This window comes from Palaemon carinicauda, chromosome 11 (genome assembly GCF_036898095.1).
Source record: "Palaemon carinicauda isolate YSFRI2023 chromosome 11, ASM3689809v2, whole genome shotgun sequence".
NCBI lineage: Eukaryota > Metazoa > Arthropoda > Malacostraca > Decapoda > Palaemonidae > Palaemon > Palaemon carinicauda.
The window spans coordinates 101,364,536-101,386,565 of record NC_090735.1 but is presented as its reverse complement, the minus strand read 5'-3'; the positions used below and the strand labels follow the sequence as shown (position 1 = coordinate 101,386,565).

Genomic DNA, 22,030 nt, shown 5'->3' with positions numbered 1-22,030 from the left:
ACTTCCTCAATATGTAGCACCTAACTTGGACCCAGAAGCGACAGGAATGGATGCGACGTCTCTGGATTGGAACCAGTAGTCTCACATCTACCTATTTCCTCCATTCAACCTCCTGCAGAAAGTACTGAACAGACTGTGGACTTTCAAGGGAACAGCAGCTCTGGTGGCTCCCAGGTGGCCCAAGAACAATTGGTACCCTCTTGTTCTGGAATTCAAACCCCTCCAGATCCCTCTACCATCTCCAGTGCTGTTCCAGGATGTTCAATAAACAACTGTCCTCGCTTCCTCCTGGATAACAAAAACCCTTCAGCTATTGATTTTCTCTCCCTTGTGGCTTAAAGAAAATTCGGAGTTGCGAGGTAAAGAATTGACTTCATAGAAGAGAGCAAGTTCATCACCACAAAACGACAATATCTGTGTACCTGAAAAAGATGGGCTGCATTTGTGAAGTCATCAGCCCTCTTCTATTTCTATGGACTTCTATATTTGTTTCTTTATTTCACTACATGATCAGGGTCTAGCCTCTACAACTATTGCATCAAGTAATTCTGCACTAAATAGACCGATCATGTATGCTTTTGATATATAACTCAATAGCAAGCTATTTAATAAGATCCAGAAGGCTTGTTCTAAACTGCAACCTAATGCTCCTCCCAAGGCAATTTCAAGGTCGTTGGATAAAGTCTTGCACTTTGCCTCTTTGATAGATAACACCTCTGCCCCTCAGAGGGATCTTATTCAAAAGTCAATTGTTTTGCTTGCTATGGCTTCTGGTGCTAGAGTCAGTGAGATTGTGGCCCTTTCAAGGGATGATGGCCACATTGAATTCTCTGATTCGGGAGAGGTAAACCTTTATCCAGCTCCTGCATTCTTGGTGAAAAACGAACTTCCGACGAAACGCTGGTGGCCCTAGAAAATTGTTTCACTAAAGGAGGACCCTTCTCTGTGCTCTGTGGAGAGCCTTAAAGCCTACCTATCCAAGAGCCGGGCCTTTAGAGGCGATAAACTTTTTAAAGGGGTGTCGACAGGATCTAACTTTTTCTGAAACGGCTAAGGTCCAAACTCACCTACTTCATCAGGAGGGCTAACCCGGAGCGTATTCAAGCGGGTCATGGCCCTGGAAAAGTTGCCTCTTCCTTGAATTTTTTCCAATCTCTGTCCTTTGCTGGGTTACAGGCTTAGAGAGTTAAAACTCTTCTGGCCACTACTGAGACTGATAATTCTCTGGTACACTTTCATCAGGACGACATGGCTCGAGCCCAAAAAACGGATTTTAACAGAGGAAAAATCTATTTTTGGGTGAGATAGTCATGTCGTCCTGATGACCCGCCCGTTACCTTCTATCCCCTTTCTTTCTCTGTGTGGGACTTCGCATCATGTGATGGCTGCTCCTGGAATAGCTTAGCAGGAGGCGTGTTAGTAGGAGCACTTCTTTGAGATCGGGAGTTGTAATGGCTCTCTCGCCTACGTTTCCTACCCTATCCTATCCCTATCCCTTATCCTTCCTGACAACACTGAGATTGCCAAACAATTCATCTTCACACAAGGGGTTAACTACTGCACTGTAATTGTTCAGTGGCTACTTTCCTCTTGGTAAGGGTAGAAGAGACTCTTCAGCTATGGTAAGCAGCTCTTCTAGGAGAAGGACACTCCAAAATCAATCCATTGTTCTCTAGTCTTGGGCAGTGCCATAACCTCTGTACCATGGTCTTCCACCGTCCTGGGTTAGAGTTCTCTTGCTTGAGGGTACACTCGGGCACACTTCTATCTAGTTTCTCTTCCTCTTGTTTTGTTGAAGTTTTTTTTTATAGTTTTTATAGGAAATATTTATTTTAATGTTACTATACTTAAAATATTTTACTTTTCTTTATTTCCTTTCCTCACTGGGCTATTTTCCCTGTTGGGGCCCCTGGGCTTATAGCATCCTGCTTTTCCAACTAGGGTTGTAGCTTAGCATTTAATAATAATAATAATAATAACAAGGTTAACTCTATTCGGGGAAGGATAACCATGGCATGTTATTATCACGTCTCTGATTTATACACAATATCCCTTGGGATATTCGCTCCAGAGGTTGGAACTCTGTTGATACCACTAAGGTAAAATTTCTCTGGTATATCACTTGCCGAAATATCCAAAGTAGAAGCTGCTAATGAGGAACTTCCATCAGAACGACATGTCTATCTCAACCAATAATAGATTTTTACCTATGTCAAAATCCGTTATCTAGGTTCCAATAGTTTGAAACCATCTGTAACTATTCTTGTGTCAACACGGTTCATTGGCTGCGCAATATTTAGCAATTCTCTGAAGTATTTTGGATGACCGTTTCTGATAACTTGGTGGGATATTGTACATATTTTGAATTCAATTCTTGCTTTAATCGGCAGCCAGTGCAAATCAGTTAGTATAGGGGTGATCCTATCTGTAAGTGGGACACCTCTTATCAGTCTTGCTCCTCTGTTTATTATGTTTTGTAATTTCTTAAGTTGTACTTTTGAAAATTGTAATAGATGGAGTTGCAGGAGTCAATCCCGGTAATAACAGTTTATCACAAGTTTCTTTACAGAATTTTCCTCAAGGTACTTACTTTATAACAGCAATATTTTTTAGATGATAACTAGTAGTTTTATTACATTATTTATTTGGGCATTGAAAGACAATATACAGTCGAGAAATACACATAGATCACGAACTAACTAAATATCAGCACTTAGTTATTTCTTATGTTCATTTCAATATCACCCAAGCTTCTCTCTGTGTTTCTCTTTACCACCACCATGAACTCAGTTTTTTTTTTCTCATTCAATTTTAGTTGTTTAATTTTCATCTAATCTCTAACACTATCAAGGATTCGGTTTAGAGTTTCAGAAGTGTCATCTATATCATTTATGGAGAAGTAAAACTTTGTCATTCGCAAATAGTTTGAACTTCACACCATGCCTTCGTAGTATTTTCAATAGACTGATAGTATAGATGCAGAACAAGATTGGGCCAAGTACACTCACCTGGGGTACCCCTCCATTTAAAGGTTCATATGATGAATAAGAATTTCCAATTTGCACACAGTAATTGCTACCAATCAAGTAGTCTTTTAGGTATTCGAATATTACCTTGGGATGAGAAAAATTGTCTCCAGGGTTCATTGAGGTGACAAAAGTTATGAATCACTGATCTACGGTCCAAGCTTTCGAATACAGTACCTAAAAGACTACTTGATTAGCAGCAATTATCGTGCGCAAACTGGAACCTCTTTATCATCATATGAACCTTTAAATGAAGGGGTACCACAGGGGAGTGTATATATATATATATATATATATATATATATATATATATATATATATATATATATATATATATATATATATATATGTGTGTGTGTGTGTGTGTGTGTGTGTGTGTGTTTGTGTGTGTGTGTGTATAACACAGCATACATGGAAAACAGAAAAATTGAAATATGTTTAAAGGTTGTAGACGTAGAGAATACTTAGTGTATTTGTTATTATTTTACTTACTGTATAAAATACTGTATGATAGTGTACATGACCAGTTCTTTAACAATAGTAGTTACATGACTTTCCCGTTAGACATGTTTATTATGAAACTTGGGCTTGTTTTTCTTTGTACAATTTTTCAATATTTGGTTGAACTTAAGAGAAACACCCGCAGTTCTTCCTGAACAGACAAAAGCCGATTTCTAGATTTGATTTTCAACGTAGTAAGACATGAAAAACTTTGCTCATAAAGGTAAGACGTTGAAAGTTGGAGTAAAATATCCAATGTTTTTGCTGAATCAACTTGGTACTCTTCTCTTACAGAAATCCAAATAAAAAATTCAAGTGGTACTTCATTAACTTTACCCTCAAGGTTCTATCATACTTTAGTTCTGTTATTTCTTCCTCTTCTTGTAGATTCAGCAGGGTTTCCGAATTTGAACAGAGCTCATTAAAGGGATTTCTAACCCATTCATACAAATCTGAAGATAGGGAAGGGAAGTACATATCAAATTTTACAGCAAGTGATTCCAAATGACTCGTAATTAAGGGTAATATTTCATGATAATCAGTCTCGGTTTCTACTTGGAGTGTAAAGGGAAACATGTCAGCATTGCCTCTCGAGAGATGTTTTTTTCTTTTTCAAACTGCAAGTTTATTTTTGAAAGCAATAAGAGTGTCTGTCGAAGTTGGAATGTTTTCTTGTCGACCCTACATGCTGGCGTTCAGGTTATTTAAATGGTGATAGCTATATGCCAAATAAGAATATTTCATCCGCCAGTCTGTCAATTCAGGATTTCCATAATATGAATATCTTAATGTTCTCTGAAGAAAATGAGCAATTCTTCCTGAATCTCAAAAACCCTGGAAAGCCTTCTGACCTCAGTTTGCAAAAGGAGTGTCACATGATCTTTTGGCATATTTTCACACAACTTTGCAAACATGCGAGAATCAAGAGGGGGCTGCTTTATGAAACTGACCATATTAATAGTTACATCTAAAACTAGCTTTAGTTTGGGGCCAATAGTTTTTTAAACAAGAACATCTCGGCGGAGAAAACAATAAGTAGTCATAACTTCAGGGTTTATTTCTTTCATAAGTGATATAAAGCCTTTATCCTACTGAATAGTTAAAATAGTCCATAAAAAAGTTCAAAATACAAATATTAGTAAACCTAGTTTAATAAGTTATGAACAATAGCTTGTAAATATTCAAACTCATTTCTGTTCCCATAATCCGATAAGATTTTTAATATTCATTCGTCAATAGCTCTTGTTGAGGATCATGACCTGCTTTAAGTTTCTCTAAATATTCATCACGTTCTTTTTGGACCCGTTTCAGCGCATCTAAAAAATTACCAATTGTTGGGTGTAACATTCCTAATACTGTATGCAGCCGTCTGTCAGTTGCATCTGAGTGGTTATTGGTCCTATCTTCTCCTTGAAGCGTTCGTTCAAACATGTTCCAAATATCTGTCGGAAATAACGGTGCTCTTCCTTAACTAAATCACGGTTTACAAATGTTTACAAATATTTCCTTTAAAGATTTCAAATAATCAACGGAATCACCGAAATCAATAAGTAGTGGTTTGACGCTGAAATTATACAAACTACTGTGTGAAGAGAGAGAGAGAGAGAGAGAGAGAGAGAGAGAGAGAGATTTTAATTAAACAACGGAATCACCGAGATCAATAAATAGCGGTTTGGTACTGAAATTATACAAACTACTGTGTGGAGAGAGAGAGAGAGAGAGAGAGAGAGAGAGAGAGAGAGAGAGAGAGAGAGAGAGAGAGTTAAAATTTCTTCTGGCGCTGAGATGGCTGTCGCTAATTTTCTTTGCCGCTGAAATGACCAGGCGCTGAACTGGCGGCGCTGAATCGGCGGCGCTGAGCTGGCAGCGCTGAATAGTACCTAACCCAGTCATGGAGGGTACACCATCTGTGCAGATTCCAACACATTAATTCCAGGCTAATCCACAAGATTCCGGGTATAAAGGAATTGTTTTAGAAATATCTTGTGCCATTGGTCGTGTCTGGCAGCTCTGTATAACAAAAGAATTTCTCCCTTATTTCATCCCCATTTTCAAATTGAACAAATGGTAGAAATTGAGAGGTACCCGTTATATCAGTCATTCGGATGTCTCGTGGGAGCTTATGTATAGTCTCGGGGCTATATATTTAAAGGCTCTGGAGCCTACAGTAGACACATTTTGGGCTCAAACCATGTCGTCCTGATGGAAGTTCCTCATTTGCAGCTTATACTATGGATATTTCTCCCAGTGATATACCAAAGACATTTTACTTTAGAGGTAAGAACAGAGTTCTCACCTCTGGAGTGAATATCCCTAGATATATTGTGTATAAATCAGGGATGTGTTAATAACAAGCCATGGTTATCCTTCCCCGAATAGAGTTAACCTTGTCTCGAAGGATAAGGGATAGGGTGGGAAATGTGGGTGAGAGAGCCGTTACAACTCCCGATCTCGAAGATGTGCTATTACTAACACCTTCCTGTTGATCCATTCCCTTTCGCAGCGCCATCTTTGCCGTTCGCTTGGAGAGTTTCTGCTAGTTTTCTTAGGTTCTTCCTTATCAACTAAGTTGAGTATCCACCCTATCGTGTGTTGGAGAATTTTGTGTCTCCACCAAGTTCCTTTTATTATGTTGCATGCTTTTTTGTTCCGAAGCTGGCAGGTTTTCGGCGCCATTTATCATGTCGTCAAACTCTCAGATATCATTATTAGTTACTTAGTCATTTAATTTTGGAATATGTTATTTTATCATTCTAAAGTGTGGTATGTATATGGTATCCCCCCATCCTTTCTTGGCGTTTTGTATATGTTTTTATAAGCATTGGCGTAGGCTAGTCTACCCTAGCCAGCGGCCATGCCTGGTAAATGTTCTCTAGTGCACCACTCCCTTCTTTCACTAAACCTTATATGTTGGGTGAGGCCGTCTATCCTCCTACACTGTCGATTTGTCACAGCGGGAAGCTGCGGTCTTGAAGGTCCTTTTGGGAGTTGGATAGTGTTCTCAGTTAACCTAGTGTGAGTGCTTCTCACTTCCCCTTACCCGATATGTTTGGCGAGGCGGCACAGGTCTCGGGATCCTGTTACCCGTGTGTACTTATGTCTACCCATTAGAACATCTTACCCCAATTCTGATGCTGATTAGTAGACCTCCTTGTGCCACCTTAACCATCATTAGGCTTCTCTCTTAGTCTTTGGTAGGCTATGCCTGGTTGTGAGGACTTGTCCTCTGTGCTCTATCACGGTAACCCCTTGAGACACTATTGTTGTTCCATGTGGCTGTTGGGCCTTACTGCCATGCTGCCTCACCATTTTCTGAGTCTCCTATCACCACCCCTCCTGCCCCCTTTCTCGTACCTGTTATTGTGCCTACTTGTAGGCTATCTTTCCTGGCCCAGGTAGATGAGATTTTCTTCTCCCAAGCTGATATCTCTCTGCCGCCTTAGAGTCCACCCTTGGGTGTTTCTCTGCCCCTTCCCCTTCCAAGTTAGGCCATAAAATGACTGTACCAGAACTATGTTTCTCTTGTCTAGTTATCTCACCCTAGCTTTTGAGCTTTCCCTCATCTGCTAGGAGGCTAGGCTTGCCTACATAGTTCTGTCATGGCCTAATCCTATCTAGGCATAGAGTTCGTACCCCTTGGGTCACTCCTCTGCCGCCTTGGCAGTGCTTGTCCTATGTCTGCAGCCTCTCTTCCTGTGCTATATCCCTCTGACTCCCTTGCCAGGTTAGCCTATCTAGCCAGAGGTGCTGTCTTCTGTCTTTGCTTCCTGTGTTGCCAGCTTGAGATATCCTGCTAGCTATGGAGTCCTAACTCCCTTGATGGGTTAGCAAATCTAGACAGAGGTGCTGCCTCATGTCTCTGCTTCCAGTCTTGTCAGCTTGAGTTCTTCTAGCACTGGCTGGGTGTTGGCTATGGGTCATGCCCTCTGCTGCCTCAGCTGCAGCCTTAGACTAGTCCTCTGGTTTTTCTTATCCTACATCCGAGAAACATTGTCCTCTGGAGTTGTCGATTGGATCCTACCTGGTTTTCAGAACACCCTTTGAATTTTCAATTCTTAGCATCCTGGCCATTTTGTTCGGCTTTCATTATCTTATGGGCTACCCTCCCACTTTGTGTAAGTTAATGATAATGATCAGGTTCTGGCTGGTTCTCTTAATATCTACCTTTCACTCCTGTACTTCTCCTGAGTGTGGAGCCCTCCCTTGGCATTGTCCACTTTCCCCCTCTTGACTTGCTGTGCGTCTTCTGCCTTGTGTTGACATGCCTGGGGTATTGACAGGTCATTATCACGTCCCTGATTTATACACAATATCCCTTGGGATATTCGCTCCAGAGGTTGGAACTCTGTTGATACCACTAAGGTAAAATTTCTCTGGTATATCACTTGCCGAAATATCCAAAGTAGAAGCTGCTAATGAGGAACTTCCATCAGAACGACATGTCTATCTCAACCAATAATAGATTTTTACCTATGTCAAAATCCGTTATCTAGGTTCCAATTGTTTGAAACCATCTGTAACTATTCTTGTGTCAACACGGTTCATTGGCTGCGCAATATTTAGCAATTCTCTGAAGTATTTTGGATGACCGTTTCTGATAACTTGGTGGGATATTGTACATATTTTGAATTCAATTCTTGCTTTAATCGGCAGCCAGTGCAAATCAGTTGGTATAGGGGTGATCCTATCTGTAAGTGGGACACCTCTTTTCAGTCTTGCTCCTCTGTTTATTATGTTTTGTAATTTCTCAAGTTGTACTTTTGAAAATTGTAATAGATGGAGTTGCAGGAGTCAATCCCGGTAATAACAGTTTATCACAAGTTTCTTTACAGAATTTTCCTCAAGGTACTTACTTTATAACAGCAATATTTTTTAGATGATAACTAGTAGTTTTACTACATTATTTATTTGGGCATTGAAAGATAATATACAGTCAAGATATACACATAGATCACGAACTAACTAAATATCAGCACTTAGTTATTTCTTATGGTCATTTCAATATCACCCAAGCTTCTCTGTGTGTTTCTCTTTACCACCACCATGAACTCAGTTTTTTTTTCTCATTCAATTTTAGTTGTTTAATTGTCATCTAATCTCTAACACTATCAAGGATTCGGTTTAGAGTTTCAGTAGTGTCATCTATATCATTTATGGAGAAGTAAAACTTTGTCATTCGCAAATAGTTTGAACTTCACACCATGCCTTCGTAGTATTTTCAATAGACTGATAGTATAGATGCAGAACAAGATTGGGCCAAGTACACTCACCTGGGGTACCCCTCCATTTAAAGGTTCATATGATGAATAAGAGTTTCCAATTTGCACACAGTAATTGCTACCAATCAAGTAGTCTTTTAGGTATTCGAATATTACCTTGGGATGAGAAAAATTGTCTCCAGGGTTCATTGAGGTGACAAAAGTTATGAATCACTGATCTACGGTGCAAGCTTTCGAATACCTAAAAGACTACTTGATTAGCAGCAATTATCGTGCGCAAACTGGAACCTCTTTATCATCATATGAACCTTTAAATGAAGGGGTACCACAGGGGAGTATATATATATATATATATATATATATATATATATATATATATATATATATATATATATATATATATATATGTGTGTGTGTGTGTGTGTGTGTGTGTGTGTGTGTGTGTGTATATAACACCATACATGGAAAACAGAAAAATTGAAATATGTTTAAAGGTTGTAGACGTAGAGAATACTTAGTGTATTTGTTATTATTTTACTTACTGTATAAAATACAGTATGATAGTGTACATGACCAGTTCTTTAACAATAGTAGTTACATGACTTTCCTGTTAGACATGTTTATTATGAAACTTGGGCTTGTTTTTCTTTGTACAATTTTTCAATATTTGGTTGAACTTAAGAGAAACACCCGCAGTTCTTCCTGAACAGACAAAAGCCGATTTCTAGATTTGATTTTCAACGTAGTAAGACATGAAAAACTTTGCTCATAAAGGTAAGACGTTGAAAGTTGGAGTAAAATATCCAATGTTTTTGCTGAATCAACTTGGTACTCTTCTCTTACAAAAATCCAAATAAAAAATTCAAGTGGTACTTCATTAACTTTACCCTCAAGGTTCTATCATACTTTAGTTCTGTTATTTCTTCCTCTTCTTGTAGATTCAGCAGGGTTTCCGAATTTGAACAGAGCTCATTAAAGGGATTTCTAACCCCTTCATACAAATCTGACGATAGGGAAGGGAAGTACTTATCAAATTTTACAGCAAGTGATTCCAAATGACTCGTAATTAAGGGTAATATTTCATGATAATCAGTCTCGGTTTCTACTTGGAGTGTAAAGGGAAACATGTCAGCATTGCCTCTCGAGAGATGTTTTTTTCTTTTTCAAACTGCAAGTTTATTTTTGAAAGCAATAAGAGTGTCTGTCGAAGTTGGAATGTTTTCTTGTCGACCCTACATGCTGGCGTTCAGGTTATTTAAATGGTGATAGCTATATGCCAAATAAGAATATTTCATCCGCCAGTCTGTCAATTCAGGATTTCCATAATATGAATATCTTAATGTTCTCTGAAGAAAATGAGCAATTCTTCCTGAATCTCAAAAACCCTGGAAAGCCTTCTGACCTCAGTTTGCAAAAGGAGTGTCACATGATCTTTTGGCATATTTTCACACAACTTTGCAAACATGCGAGAATCAAGAGGGGGCTGCTTTATGAAACTGACCATATTAATAGTTACATCTAAAACTAGCTTTAGTTTAGGGCCAATAGTTTTTTAAACAAGAACATCTCGGCGGAGAAAACAATAAGTAGTCATAACTTCAGGGTTTATTTCTTTCATAAGTGATATAAAGCCTTTATCCTACTGAATAGTTAAAATAGTCCATAAAAAAGTTCAAAATACAAATATTAGTAAACCTAGTTTAATAAGTTATGAACAATAGCTTGTAAATATTCAACCTCATTTCTGTTTCCATAATCCGATAAGATTTTTAATATTCATTCGTCAATAGCTCTTGTTGAGGATCATGACCTGCTTTAAGTTTCTCTAAATATTCATCACGTTCTTTTTGGACCCGTTTCAGCGCATCTAAAAAATTACCAATTGTTGGGTGTAACATTCCTAATACTGTATGCAGCCGTCTGTCAGTTGCATCTGAGTGGTTATTGGTCCTATCTTCTCCTTGAAGCGTTCGTTCAAACATGTTCCAAATATCTGTCGGAAATAACGGTGCTCTTCCTTAACTAAATCACGGTTTACAAATGTTTACAAATATTTCCTTTAAAGATTTCAATTAATCAACAGAATCACCGAAATCAATAAGTAGTGGTTTGACGCTTAAATTATACAAACTACTGTGTGAAGAGAGAGAGAGAGAGAGAGAGAGAGAGAGAGAGAGAGAGAGAGAGAGAGAGAGAGAGAGAGAGAGTTAAAATTTCTTCTGGCGCTGAGATGGCTGTCGCTAATTTTCTTTGCCGCTGAAATAACCAGGCGCTGAACTGGCGGCGCTGAATCGGCGGCGCTGAGCTGGCAGCGCTGAATAGTACCTAACCCAGTCATGGAGGGTACACCATCTGTGCAGATTCCAACACATTAATTCCAGGCTAATCCACAAGATTCCGGGTATAAAGGAATTGTTTTAGAAATATCTTGTGCCATTGGTCGTGTCTGGCAGCTCTGTATAACAAAAGAATTTCTCCCTTATTTCATCCCCATTTTCAAATTGAACAAATAGTAGAAATTGAGAGGTACCCGTTATATCAGTCATTCGGATGTCTCGTGGGAGCTTATGTATAGTCTCGGGGCTATATATTTAAAGGCTCTGGAGCCTACAGTAGACACATTTTTGGGCTCAAACCATGTCGTCCTGATGGAAGTTCCTCATTTGCAGCTTCTACTATGGATATTTCTCCCAGTGATATACCAAAGACATTTTACTTTAGAGGTAAGAACAGAGTTCTCACCTCTGGAGTGAATATCCCTAGATATATTGTGTATAAATCAGGGACGTGTTAATAACAAGCCATGGTTATCCTTCCCCGAATAGAGTTAACCTTGTCTCGAAGGATAAGGGATAGGGTGGGAAATGTGGGTGAGAGAGCCGTTACAACTCCCGATCTCGAAGATGTGCTATTACTAACACCTTCCTGTTGATCCATTCCCTTTCGCAGCGCCATCTTTGCCGTTCGCTTGGAGAGTTTCTGCTAGTTTTCTCAGGTTCTTCCTTATCAAATAAGTTGAGTATCCTCCCTATCGTGTGTTGGAGAATTTTGTTTCTCCACCAAGTTCCTTTTATTATGTTGCATGCTTTTTTGTTCCGAAGCTGGCAGGTTTTCGGCGCCATTTATCATGTCGTCAAACTCTCAGATATCATTATTAGTTACTTAGTCATTTAATTTTGGAATATGTTATTTTATCATTCTAAAGTGTGGTATGTATATGGTATCCCCCCATCCTTTCTTGGTGTTTCGTATATGTTTTTATAAGCATTGGCGTAGGCTAGTCTACCCTAGCCAGCGGCCATGCCTGGTAAATGTTCTCTAGTGCACCACTCCCTTCTTTCACTAAACCTTATATGTTGGGTGAGGCTGTCTATCCTCCTACACTGTCGATTTGTCACAGCGGGAATCTGCGGTCTTGAAGGTCCTTTTGGGAGTTGGATAGTGTTCTCAGTTAACCTAGTGTGAGTGCTTCTCACTTCCCCTTACCCGATATGTTTGGCGAGGCGGCACAGGTCTCGGGATCCTGTTACCCGTGTGTACTTATGTCTACCCATTAGAACATCTTACCCCAATTCTGATGCTGATTAGTAGACCTCCTTGTGCCACCTTAACCATCATTAGGCTTCTCTCTTAGTCTTTGGTAGGCTATGCCTGGTTGTGAGGACTTGTCCTCTGTGCTCTATCACGGCAACCCCTTGAGACACTATTGTTGTTCCATGTGGCTGTTGGGCCTTACTGCCATGCTGCCTCACCATTTTCTGAGTCTCCTATCACCACCCCTCCTGCCCCCTTTCTCGTACCTGTTATTGTGCCTACTTGTAGGCTATCTTTCCTGGCCCAGGTAGATGAGATTTTCTTCTCCCAAGCTGATATCTCTCTGCCGCCTTAGAGTCCACCCTTGGGTGTTTCTCTGCCCCTTCCCCTTCCAAGTTAGGCCATAAAATGACTGTACCAGAACTATGTTTCTCTTGTCTAGTTATCTCACCCTAGCTTTTGAGCTTTCCCTCATCTGCTAGGAGGCTAGGCTTGCCTACATAGTTCTGTCATGGCCTAACCCTATCTAGGCATAGAGTTCGTACCCCTTGGGTCACTCCTCTGCCGCCTTGGCAGTGCTTGTCCTATGTCTGCAGCCTCTCTTCCTGTGCTATATCCCTCTGACTCCCTTGCCAGGTTAGCCTATCTAGGCAGAGGTGCTGTCTTCTGTCTTTGCTTCCTGTGTTGTCAGCTTGAGATATCCCTCTAGCTATGGAGTCCTAACTCCCTTGATGGGTTAGCAAATCTAGACAGAGGTGCTGCCTCATGTCTCTGCTTCCAGTCTTGTCAGCTTGAGTTCTTCTAGCACTGGCTGGGTGTTGGCTATGGGTCATGCCCTCTGCTGCCTCAGCTGCAGCCTTAGACTAGTCATCTGGTTTTTCTTATCCCACATCCGAGAAACATTTTCCTCTGGAGTTGTCGATTGGATCCTACCTGGTTTTCAGAACACCCTTTGAATTTTCAATTCTTAGCATCCTGGCCGTCTTGTTCGGCTTTCATTATCTTATGGGCTACCCTCCCACTTTGTGTAAGTTAATGATAATGATCAGGTTCTGGCTGGTTCTCTTAATATCTACCTTTCACTCCTGTACTTCTCCTGAGTGTGGAGCCCTCCCTTGGCATTGTCCACTTTCCCCCTCTTGACTTGCTGTGCGTCTTCTGTCTTGTTTTGACATGCCTGGGGTATTGACAGGTCATTATCACGTCCCTGATTTATACACAATATCCCTTGGGATATTCGCTCCAGAGGTTGGAACTCTGTTGATACCACTAAGGTAAAATTTCTCTGGTATATCACTTGCCGAAATATCCAAGGTAGAAGCTGCTAATGAGGAACTTCCATCAGAACGACATGTCTATCTCAACCAATAATAGATTTTTACCTATGTCAAAATCCGTTATCTAGGTTCCAATAGTTTGAAACCATCTGTAACTATTCTTGTGTCAACACGGTTCATTGGCTGCGCAATATTTAGCAATTCTCTGAAGTATTTTGGATGACCGTTTCTGATAACTTGGTGGGATATTGTACATATTTTGAATTCAATTCTTGCTTTAATCGGCAGCCAGTGCAAATCAGTTGGTATAGGGGTGATCCTATCTGTAAGTGGGACACCTCTTATCAGTCTTGCTACTCTGTTTATTATGTTTTGTAATTTCTTAAGTTGTACTTTTGAAAATTGTAATAGATGGAGTTGCAGGAGTCAATCCCGGTAATAACAGTTTATCACAAGTTTCTTTACAGAATTTTCCTCAAGGTACTTACTTTATAACAGCAATATTTTTTAGATGATAACTAGTAGTTTTACTACATTATTTATTTGGGCATTGAAAGATAATATACAGTCAAGAAATACACATAGATCACGAACTAACTAAATATCAGCACTTAGTTATTTCTTATGTTCATTTCAATATCACCCAAGCTTCTCTGTGTGTTTCTCTTTACCACCACCATGAACTCAGTTTTTTTTTCTCATTCAATTTTAGTTGTTTAATTGTCATCTAATCTCTAACACTATCAAGGATTCGGTTTAGAGTTTCAGTAGTGTCATCTATATCATTTATGGAGAAGTAAAACTTTGTCATTCGCAAATAGTTTGAACTTCACACCATGCCTTCGTAGTATTTTCAATAGACTGATATTATAGATGCAGAACAAGATTGGGCCAAGTACACTCACCTGGGGTACCCCTTCATTTAAAGGTTCATATGATGAATAAGAGTTTCCAATTTGCACACAGTAATTGCTACCAATCAAGTAGTCTTTTAGGTATTCGAATATTACCTTGGGATGAGAAAAATTGTCTCCAGGGTTCATTGAGGTGACAAAAGTTATGAATCACTGATCTACGGTGCAAGCTTTCGAATACCTAAAAGACTACTTGATTAGCAGCAATTATCGTGCGCAAACTGGAACCTCTTTATCATCATATGAACCTTTAAATGAAGGGGTACCCCAGGGGAGTATATATATATATATATATATATATATATATATATATATATATATATATATATATATATATATATATATATATATATGTGTGTGTGTGTGTGTGTGTGTGTGTGTATAACACACCATACATGGAAAACAGAAAAATTGAAATATGTTTAAAGGGTGTAGACGTAGAGAATACTTAGTGTATTTGTTATTATTTTACTTACTGTATAAAATACAATATGATAGTGTACATGACCAGTTCTTTAACAATAGTAGTTACATGACTTTCCCGTTAGACATGTTTATTATGAAACTTGGGCTTGTTTTTCTTTGTACAATTTTTCAATATTTGGTTGAACTTAAGAGAAACACCCGCAGTTCTTCCTGAACAGACAAAAGCCGATTTCTAGATTTGATTTTCAACGTAGTAAGACATGAAAAACTTTGCTCATAAAGGTAAGACGTTGAAAGTTGGAGTAAAATATCCAATGTTTTTGCTGAATCAACTTGGTACTCTTCTCTTACAGAAATCCAAATAAAAAATTCAAGTGGTACTTCATTAACTTTACCCTCAAGGTTCTATCATACTTTAGTTCTGTTATTTCTTCCTCCTCTTGTAGATTCAGCAGAGTTTCCGAATTTGAACAGAGCTCATTAAAGGGATTTCTAACCCATTCATACAAATCTGACGATAGGGAAGGGAAGTAGGCTACTTATCAAATTTTACAACAAGTGATTCCAAATGACTCTTAATTAAGGGTAATATTTCATGATAATCAGTCTCGGTTTCTACTTGGAGTGTAAAGGGAAACATGTCAGCATTGCCTCTCGAGAGATGTTTTTTTCTTTTTCAAACTGCAAGTTTATTTTTGAAAGCAATAAGAGTGTCTGTCGAAGTTGGAATGTTTTCTTGTCGACCCTACAAGCTGGCGTTCAGGTTATTTAAATGGTGATAGCAATATGCCAAATAAGAATATTTCATCCGCCAGTCTGTCAATTCAGGATTTCCATAATATGAATATCTTAATGTTCTCTGAAGAAAATGAGCAATTCTTCTTGAATCTCAAAAACCCTGGAAAGCCTTCTGACCTCAGTTTGCAAAAGGAGTGTCACATGATCTTTTGGCATATTTTCACACAACTTTGCAAACATGCGAGAATCAAGAGGGGGCTGCTTTATGAAACTGACCATATTAATAGTTACATCTAAAACTAGCTTTAATTTGGGGCCAATAGTTTTTTAAACAAGAACATCTCGGCGGAGAAAACAATAAGTAGTCATAACTTCAGGGTTTATTTCTTTCATATGTGATATAAAGCCTTTATCCTACTGAATAGTTAAAATAGACCATAAAAAAGTTCAAAATACAAATATTAGTAAACCTAGTTTAATAAGTTATGAACAATAGCTTGTAAATATTCAACCTCATTTCTGTTTCCATAATCCGATAAGATTTTTAATATTCATTCGTCAATAGCTCTTGTTGAGGATCATGACCTGCTTTAAGTTTCTCTAAATATTCATCACGTTCTTTTTGGACCCGTTTCAGCGCATCTAAAAAATTACCAATTGTTGGGTGTAACATTCCTAATACTGTATGCAGCCGTCTGTCAGTTGCATCTGAGTGGTTATTGGTCCTATCTTCTCCTTGAAGCGTTCGTTCAAACATGTTCCAAATATCTGTCGGAAATAACGGTGCTCTTCCTTAACTAAATCACGGTTTACAAATGTTTACAAATATTTCCTTTAAAGATTTCAATTAATCAACGGAATCACCGAAATCAATAAGTAGCGGTTTGACGCTGAAATTATACAAACTACTGTGTGAAGAGAGAGAGAGAGAGAGAGAGAGAGAGAGAGAGAGAGAGAGAGATTTTAATTAAACAACGGAATCACCGAGATCAATAAATAGCGGTTTGGTACTGAAATCATACAAACTACTGTGTGGAGAGAGAGAGAGAGAGAGAGAGAGAGAGAGAGAGTTAAAATTTCTTCTGGCGCTGAGATGGCTGTCGCTAATTTTTTTTGGCGCTGAAATGACCAGGCGCTGAACTGGCGGCGCTGAATCAGCGGCGCTGAGCTGGCAGCGCTGAATAGTACCTAACCCAGTCATGGAGGGTACACCATCTGTGCAGATTCCAACACATTAATTCCAGGCTAATCCACAAGATTCCGGGTATAAAGGAATTGTTTTAGAAATATCTTGTGCCATTGGTCGTGTCTGGCAGCTCTGTATAACAAAAGAATTTCTCCCTTATTTCATCCCCATTTTCAAATTGAACAAATGGTAGAAATTGAGAGGTACCCGTTATATCAGTCGACTTATCAACCTGCAAGGCAAACTTTACATGTTTCAGTATTTTAGAAAATATGTCTCAAATATTTCGGGACATGTCATTCACACGCCTACTACCTGTATTATCAGAAACAGGAACTTTGTTTATTCCACTGCCTTCAGTATAATTTCAAAAGCAGGCATCATTAAACTCTCAGCAATTGTTAAACTCTCAGCAATATTATGGCTTCTAATCTTTTTTAGCAACTAGCTCAGCCACTGGATAGCTCGCTTCTTGGGCCTTCTCGCTTGCCGTTCCCTTCTTTTCAAAAAACTTGCTTTGCTTTTTCTTTGAATACAAAAGTCTTCGAAAATAATCAACTAATTTTTTGGACAAGTGGCTGTGAAAGTAGAGAAATGTCACTTTAACATGGCGGGACCATAACTGTTAGTTTTTTTTTTCTTTTGTTTTATTTATTTATTTATCTATTTTTTTTTTTTTTTTTTTTTTTTTTTTTAAGGACAGCTGTCATCCCCCGGTCCATGTGAATCCAACAGCCAGAAAACATTCATAATAATGCTGAGTATTTTTGTCATTCGCTTCTTCTTTGTTTGTACTTGCTTGAGGATCATTTTCACTCTTGTTCCTCTTCTGCATCAGTTAATATATCTCAGCATCTCGGTTATTCTCAATTACCAAAAGACTGTAGGAATTGATGGTTGTTCTGTCAAAGACAGACTAATTAAGAAATTGAAACGTGAGTACAGAAGTGTAAGCGGGTCAGCTCGTAACCCGTTTGAAATCCACTGTCTGTACGATACGGGTATGCTTCATGACTAATGCCGCCTCAACACGTTGAATTTCATTGCTCGCCTACTGTGGAAACCATATATATATATATATATATATATATATATATATATATATATATATATATATATATATATATATATATATATATATATATATATATATATATATATATATATATATATATATATATATATATATTACGATATGTTGAGATAAGAATATAATAAGAAAGTATAGCCCTACAACTTATGGTATGTTTACCGGATTAAGAAAAATAATGTATATATATATATATATATATATATATATATATATATATATATATATATATATATATATATATATATATATATATATATATATATGTGTGTGTGTGTGTGTGTGTGTGTGTGTGTGGGTGTGCACACACACACACACACATATATATATATATATATATATATATATATATATATATATATATATATATATATATATATATATATATAGATAGATAGATAGATAATAATCAAATAAAACAAATTTTCATGGAACCCTTAGAGATCGTTCACCGAACCCTAGGGTTCCGCGGAATTCCGATTGGGAATGGCTACAGATAATTTAGTAGCAGTTCATGCACAACTGTATCAAAAGCTGCAGCGAGGTCGAGTAATATTACAATACCACATTAATTTTCATCCATCATTTTCATCATATTTTTTACAACAGAGCAGATGGGTGTCTCCGTAGAGTTTTTTTTTTCTGTAAGCAGATTGGTTGTCAGGCAAAGCTTGTATTACTTCTAAGTGACTGAATAGTTGTTAAAGAATTACGTATTCAAACACTTTTGAGATAAATGTTAGATTCGAAATAAGTCTATATGATCTTAATTCCTGGTAGTCAAGAACATTTTTCAGAACTGGTGTGACTATAACCATTTTCTAAAATTTGGGAAATATACATTTTTCAATGCTTGCATTTAATATTCTCTTAATTATTTCGGCTAGACTTGAAACGTTTCTCTCCAATTACTTCAGATATTGGCAACGGATTGATCAGGCAGTTTGTTTCTTTGCTCTCTTGAAAATCCGGGTGATGTAGTCTAGTGTTATGTTGTTAAATCTCATTCATTTTATCTGTGAGTCGGCTTTATCATTAATCTGATGTTGAGTATTTACAAATGACCTGGTTATATTTTCCATTTTGTTTTGAAAGTATGCCAGAAAATTATTTGCTAGTTCCTGGTCACTGTATCCATCAGGTAGCTTCTTTTCTTTTACATTTCCCATCATACCATTCAGGAGACGATATAACTTACTTATGTCCGTTGCTGCTTCGCAGATCTTTTTTTTTTTTTTTTTTTTTTTTTTTAGAGTATTCACTAGTTTTTCCTTCTTAGTAGGTAGTTGTATTGACACAGCAGTTTTGTATTCTACCGAAGTACTTTCAGTTTTTAACCGATTCCACTTTCTTACGTCTTTTTTCCCTCTTTTTCACTTAAGTCTCTCAATCAAATCAAGGATATTGGTCTATAACAGTTATAGTCTTTTCCATCGGTGGCCACATGGTATCATATCCACTTTTACTCACTTTAATATAAATGGTCGTAGGACAGTTAACACACAGCTCCCAACAGACGGTGGTTATCACGATCACAAGGGAATGTTGATAGCATCATTTATTTTCTTTGAAACTTCTTCAATAAATACGGTAGGAGAAAAATTGTATTTAGGTCTAAAGTATATTTTCTTTACTACTGCATGTTTCTGTGGAGGTAGACTAAACGTAAAAAGTTTGTACACTGGGGGAGATAGTACATTTCTCTTCAATATTCATATTAGATACAATGTTAATCATTGCATCGCTCAAAACTAGTTCCAATGTATGCCCAGTTAAAGTAGTTGTACAGTCGACATAATTCACTATTTGATATGATTCTAGTAATTCACTAAATAAATGCCAAAGCGTCCGGATTTGTTGAAGTCTCCACTAATACCTAATTCATTTATCTCTATGATAATCATTTCAATGAAGTCACTGAATTGTTCTAAGAAGATACTAGTGTTTGTTCTCCGAGGTTTGTAGACTGTTACAAAGGATATTTTTTTTTCTTTTATTTTTTTTAGCGTAAAGTTTACACACACACACACACACACACACACACACATATATATATATATATATATATATATATATATATATATATATATATACATATATATATATATATATATATATATATATATATATATATATATATATATATATATATATATATATATATTCAAAGATTGTTACACTAGTTCTTTTCAACATTTTGAGATTTGAGTAACCGTTATTGATAAGGAGTCCGACACCCCCACCAGACCTATCCTCTCTAGGTGGTGAAAGGTGTGTGGGGGGGGGGGGGGAGTCATTTCAGTGATCTTTGCTTGTCCAAGTTATTTAACCATGTTTCAGATAATGCTACTGTGTCCAACTATTTCCTGTTTATCAATGCTTGAATTTGAGTAGTTTAATTACCTACAGATTGTATATTCACATAGTCACAGTTTATGATGTCCTTAGTATCCATAATCAGTATTTTCGGCAAGTCTGTTCAATTTCAATTCATAAGCTTTGCAATCTCTAGAATTTAATATGTGGTCACTTACTAGTTTGTTTAATTTAGTGCAGTTAATTTCATAAAAAAAAAAAAAATCCGCAGATTTTATCATCGTACTTAGACTTGCAATCTTTTTCAAGATGTCCATACCTCTAACAGAGATAGCAGGTGATCGCGTGGTACCTATCACGTATGTTGTAAGTACCCCATCGTAACAAAACTTTGTCCCCATTATCAAGAATAGCCCTCCAAACTCCAGGATCACATTCTAGCACATAGTGGGTAGTCTCACATGGGGCACTTTCCTTCAGGACTACACTATCTTCTCTCCTAAATTTTGGATTTGGTCCAGGCAACGATGTCTTTGAATCAAGCCATTTACTACTTTATCTACATCATTGTATACATTGCATATCAATATATATATATATATATATATATATATATATATATATATATATATATATATATATATATATATATATATATATATATATATATATATATTTACGATTTTTCTCGTTTCAGTGTCTGCAACCAATGTCTGAATTTTGTTTGCAGCCTCTTCTCTGATAATTTTGTTAGCAAAGTTTACATTTCCATTCGAAGTTGACCTCGTGTTAAATATAGAAATGTCTTTAATTGCCTATTCGACCTCGTGTTTTCTTACAGTAATTTTACTTGTTGTATTTGTTGATTTCTTTACCAACAGATTTTTCCTTAGCTTTGACAGCATATGTCGTATTCTCTGGTTTTGGGTCCATTAATGATTGAAGTTTTACCTTAATTGATTCCATATTCATAGCAAGATTATCAACTTTCTCAGTGAGGTCAGTAGTCTGGGTGGAATCAAGTTTGTTTTCCAATTCAGCGATTCTAGGGTCTTATTCGCCCAGGGCCTCTTCTTGCATCTTCCTTCAGTTTTGATATATATAACTTGGGTTGTCTGGTTTCAACTACGCAGTGTGGACATAACCAATCTAGGTTCCTATGTTCATTGTCAGTGATGCCTGCCAGTATATACACACATTTCTTATGATAGAATCTATTGCAGTCACATCCTATCCATTTTTTTCGGTCTCCCTCCGTGGTTTCACATAAGAAGCAGACCGAGTTAGGAGCAGACAAAGGGCCACACATGGTGTACAGTTTCTTTTCACTTTGGTTTCTCCATAGGATTAACTAATATCTTTTCAATGATATTCTAAGCGCGAAACAAAAGCTAAAACCCGACTCAGGGCGAGTGTTGAAACACGCCCACACCTCAGCAGCTCACTCACTCACAAAAAAAAAAAAAAAAAAAAAAAAATTCAAAAGCCTGGTGTCTGTTTTTAAACAACACGAATGTATAATACTGACCAACTTCAAGCGATTTCATCTCTGACATTTTCTTTGATATCGATACACATGAATACCAAACATTCGGCTTACCTTAACATCACTGGCTTCCATTACCAGGGTTACGTTAAGCCACGAATCGCCATAGGCTTGAAGAGTGGTTCTGTTTATACGGGATATCTTACCACCCAGAGATATATCTATAGCTTGAAATGAATCTGCAGGTTTCAGGAAAAATGCATTTCGTTTGTAAGAGAGATTTCCTTCAAGTTTTCCTGCTGTTTGTAAGCATTCTG

At 37.5% G+C, this 22,030-nt stretch overlaps 1 protein-coding gene across 1 annotated transcript in view; it reads right to left on the bottom strand.

Annotated features, from left to right (window-relative positions):
- LOC137649735 (uncharacterized) overlaps positions 1-22,030 on the bottom strand; it is an 88,449-nt gene that overhangs the window by 35,989 nt on the left and 30,430 nt on the right. The window contains exon 3 of the mRNA XM_068382686.1: positions 21,828-22,027. Within this exon, the coding sequence (XP_068238787.1) occupies positions 21,828-22,027 (200 nt within the window). The remainder of the gene's footprint in view (positions 1-21,827; positions 22,028-22,030) is intronic.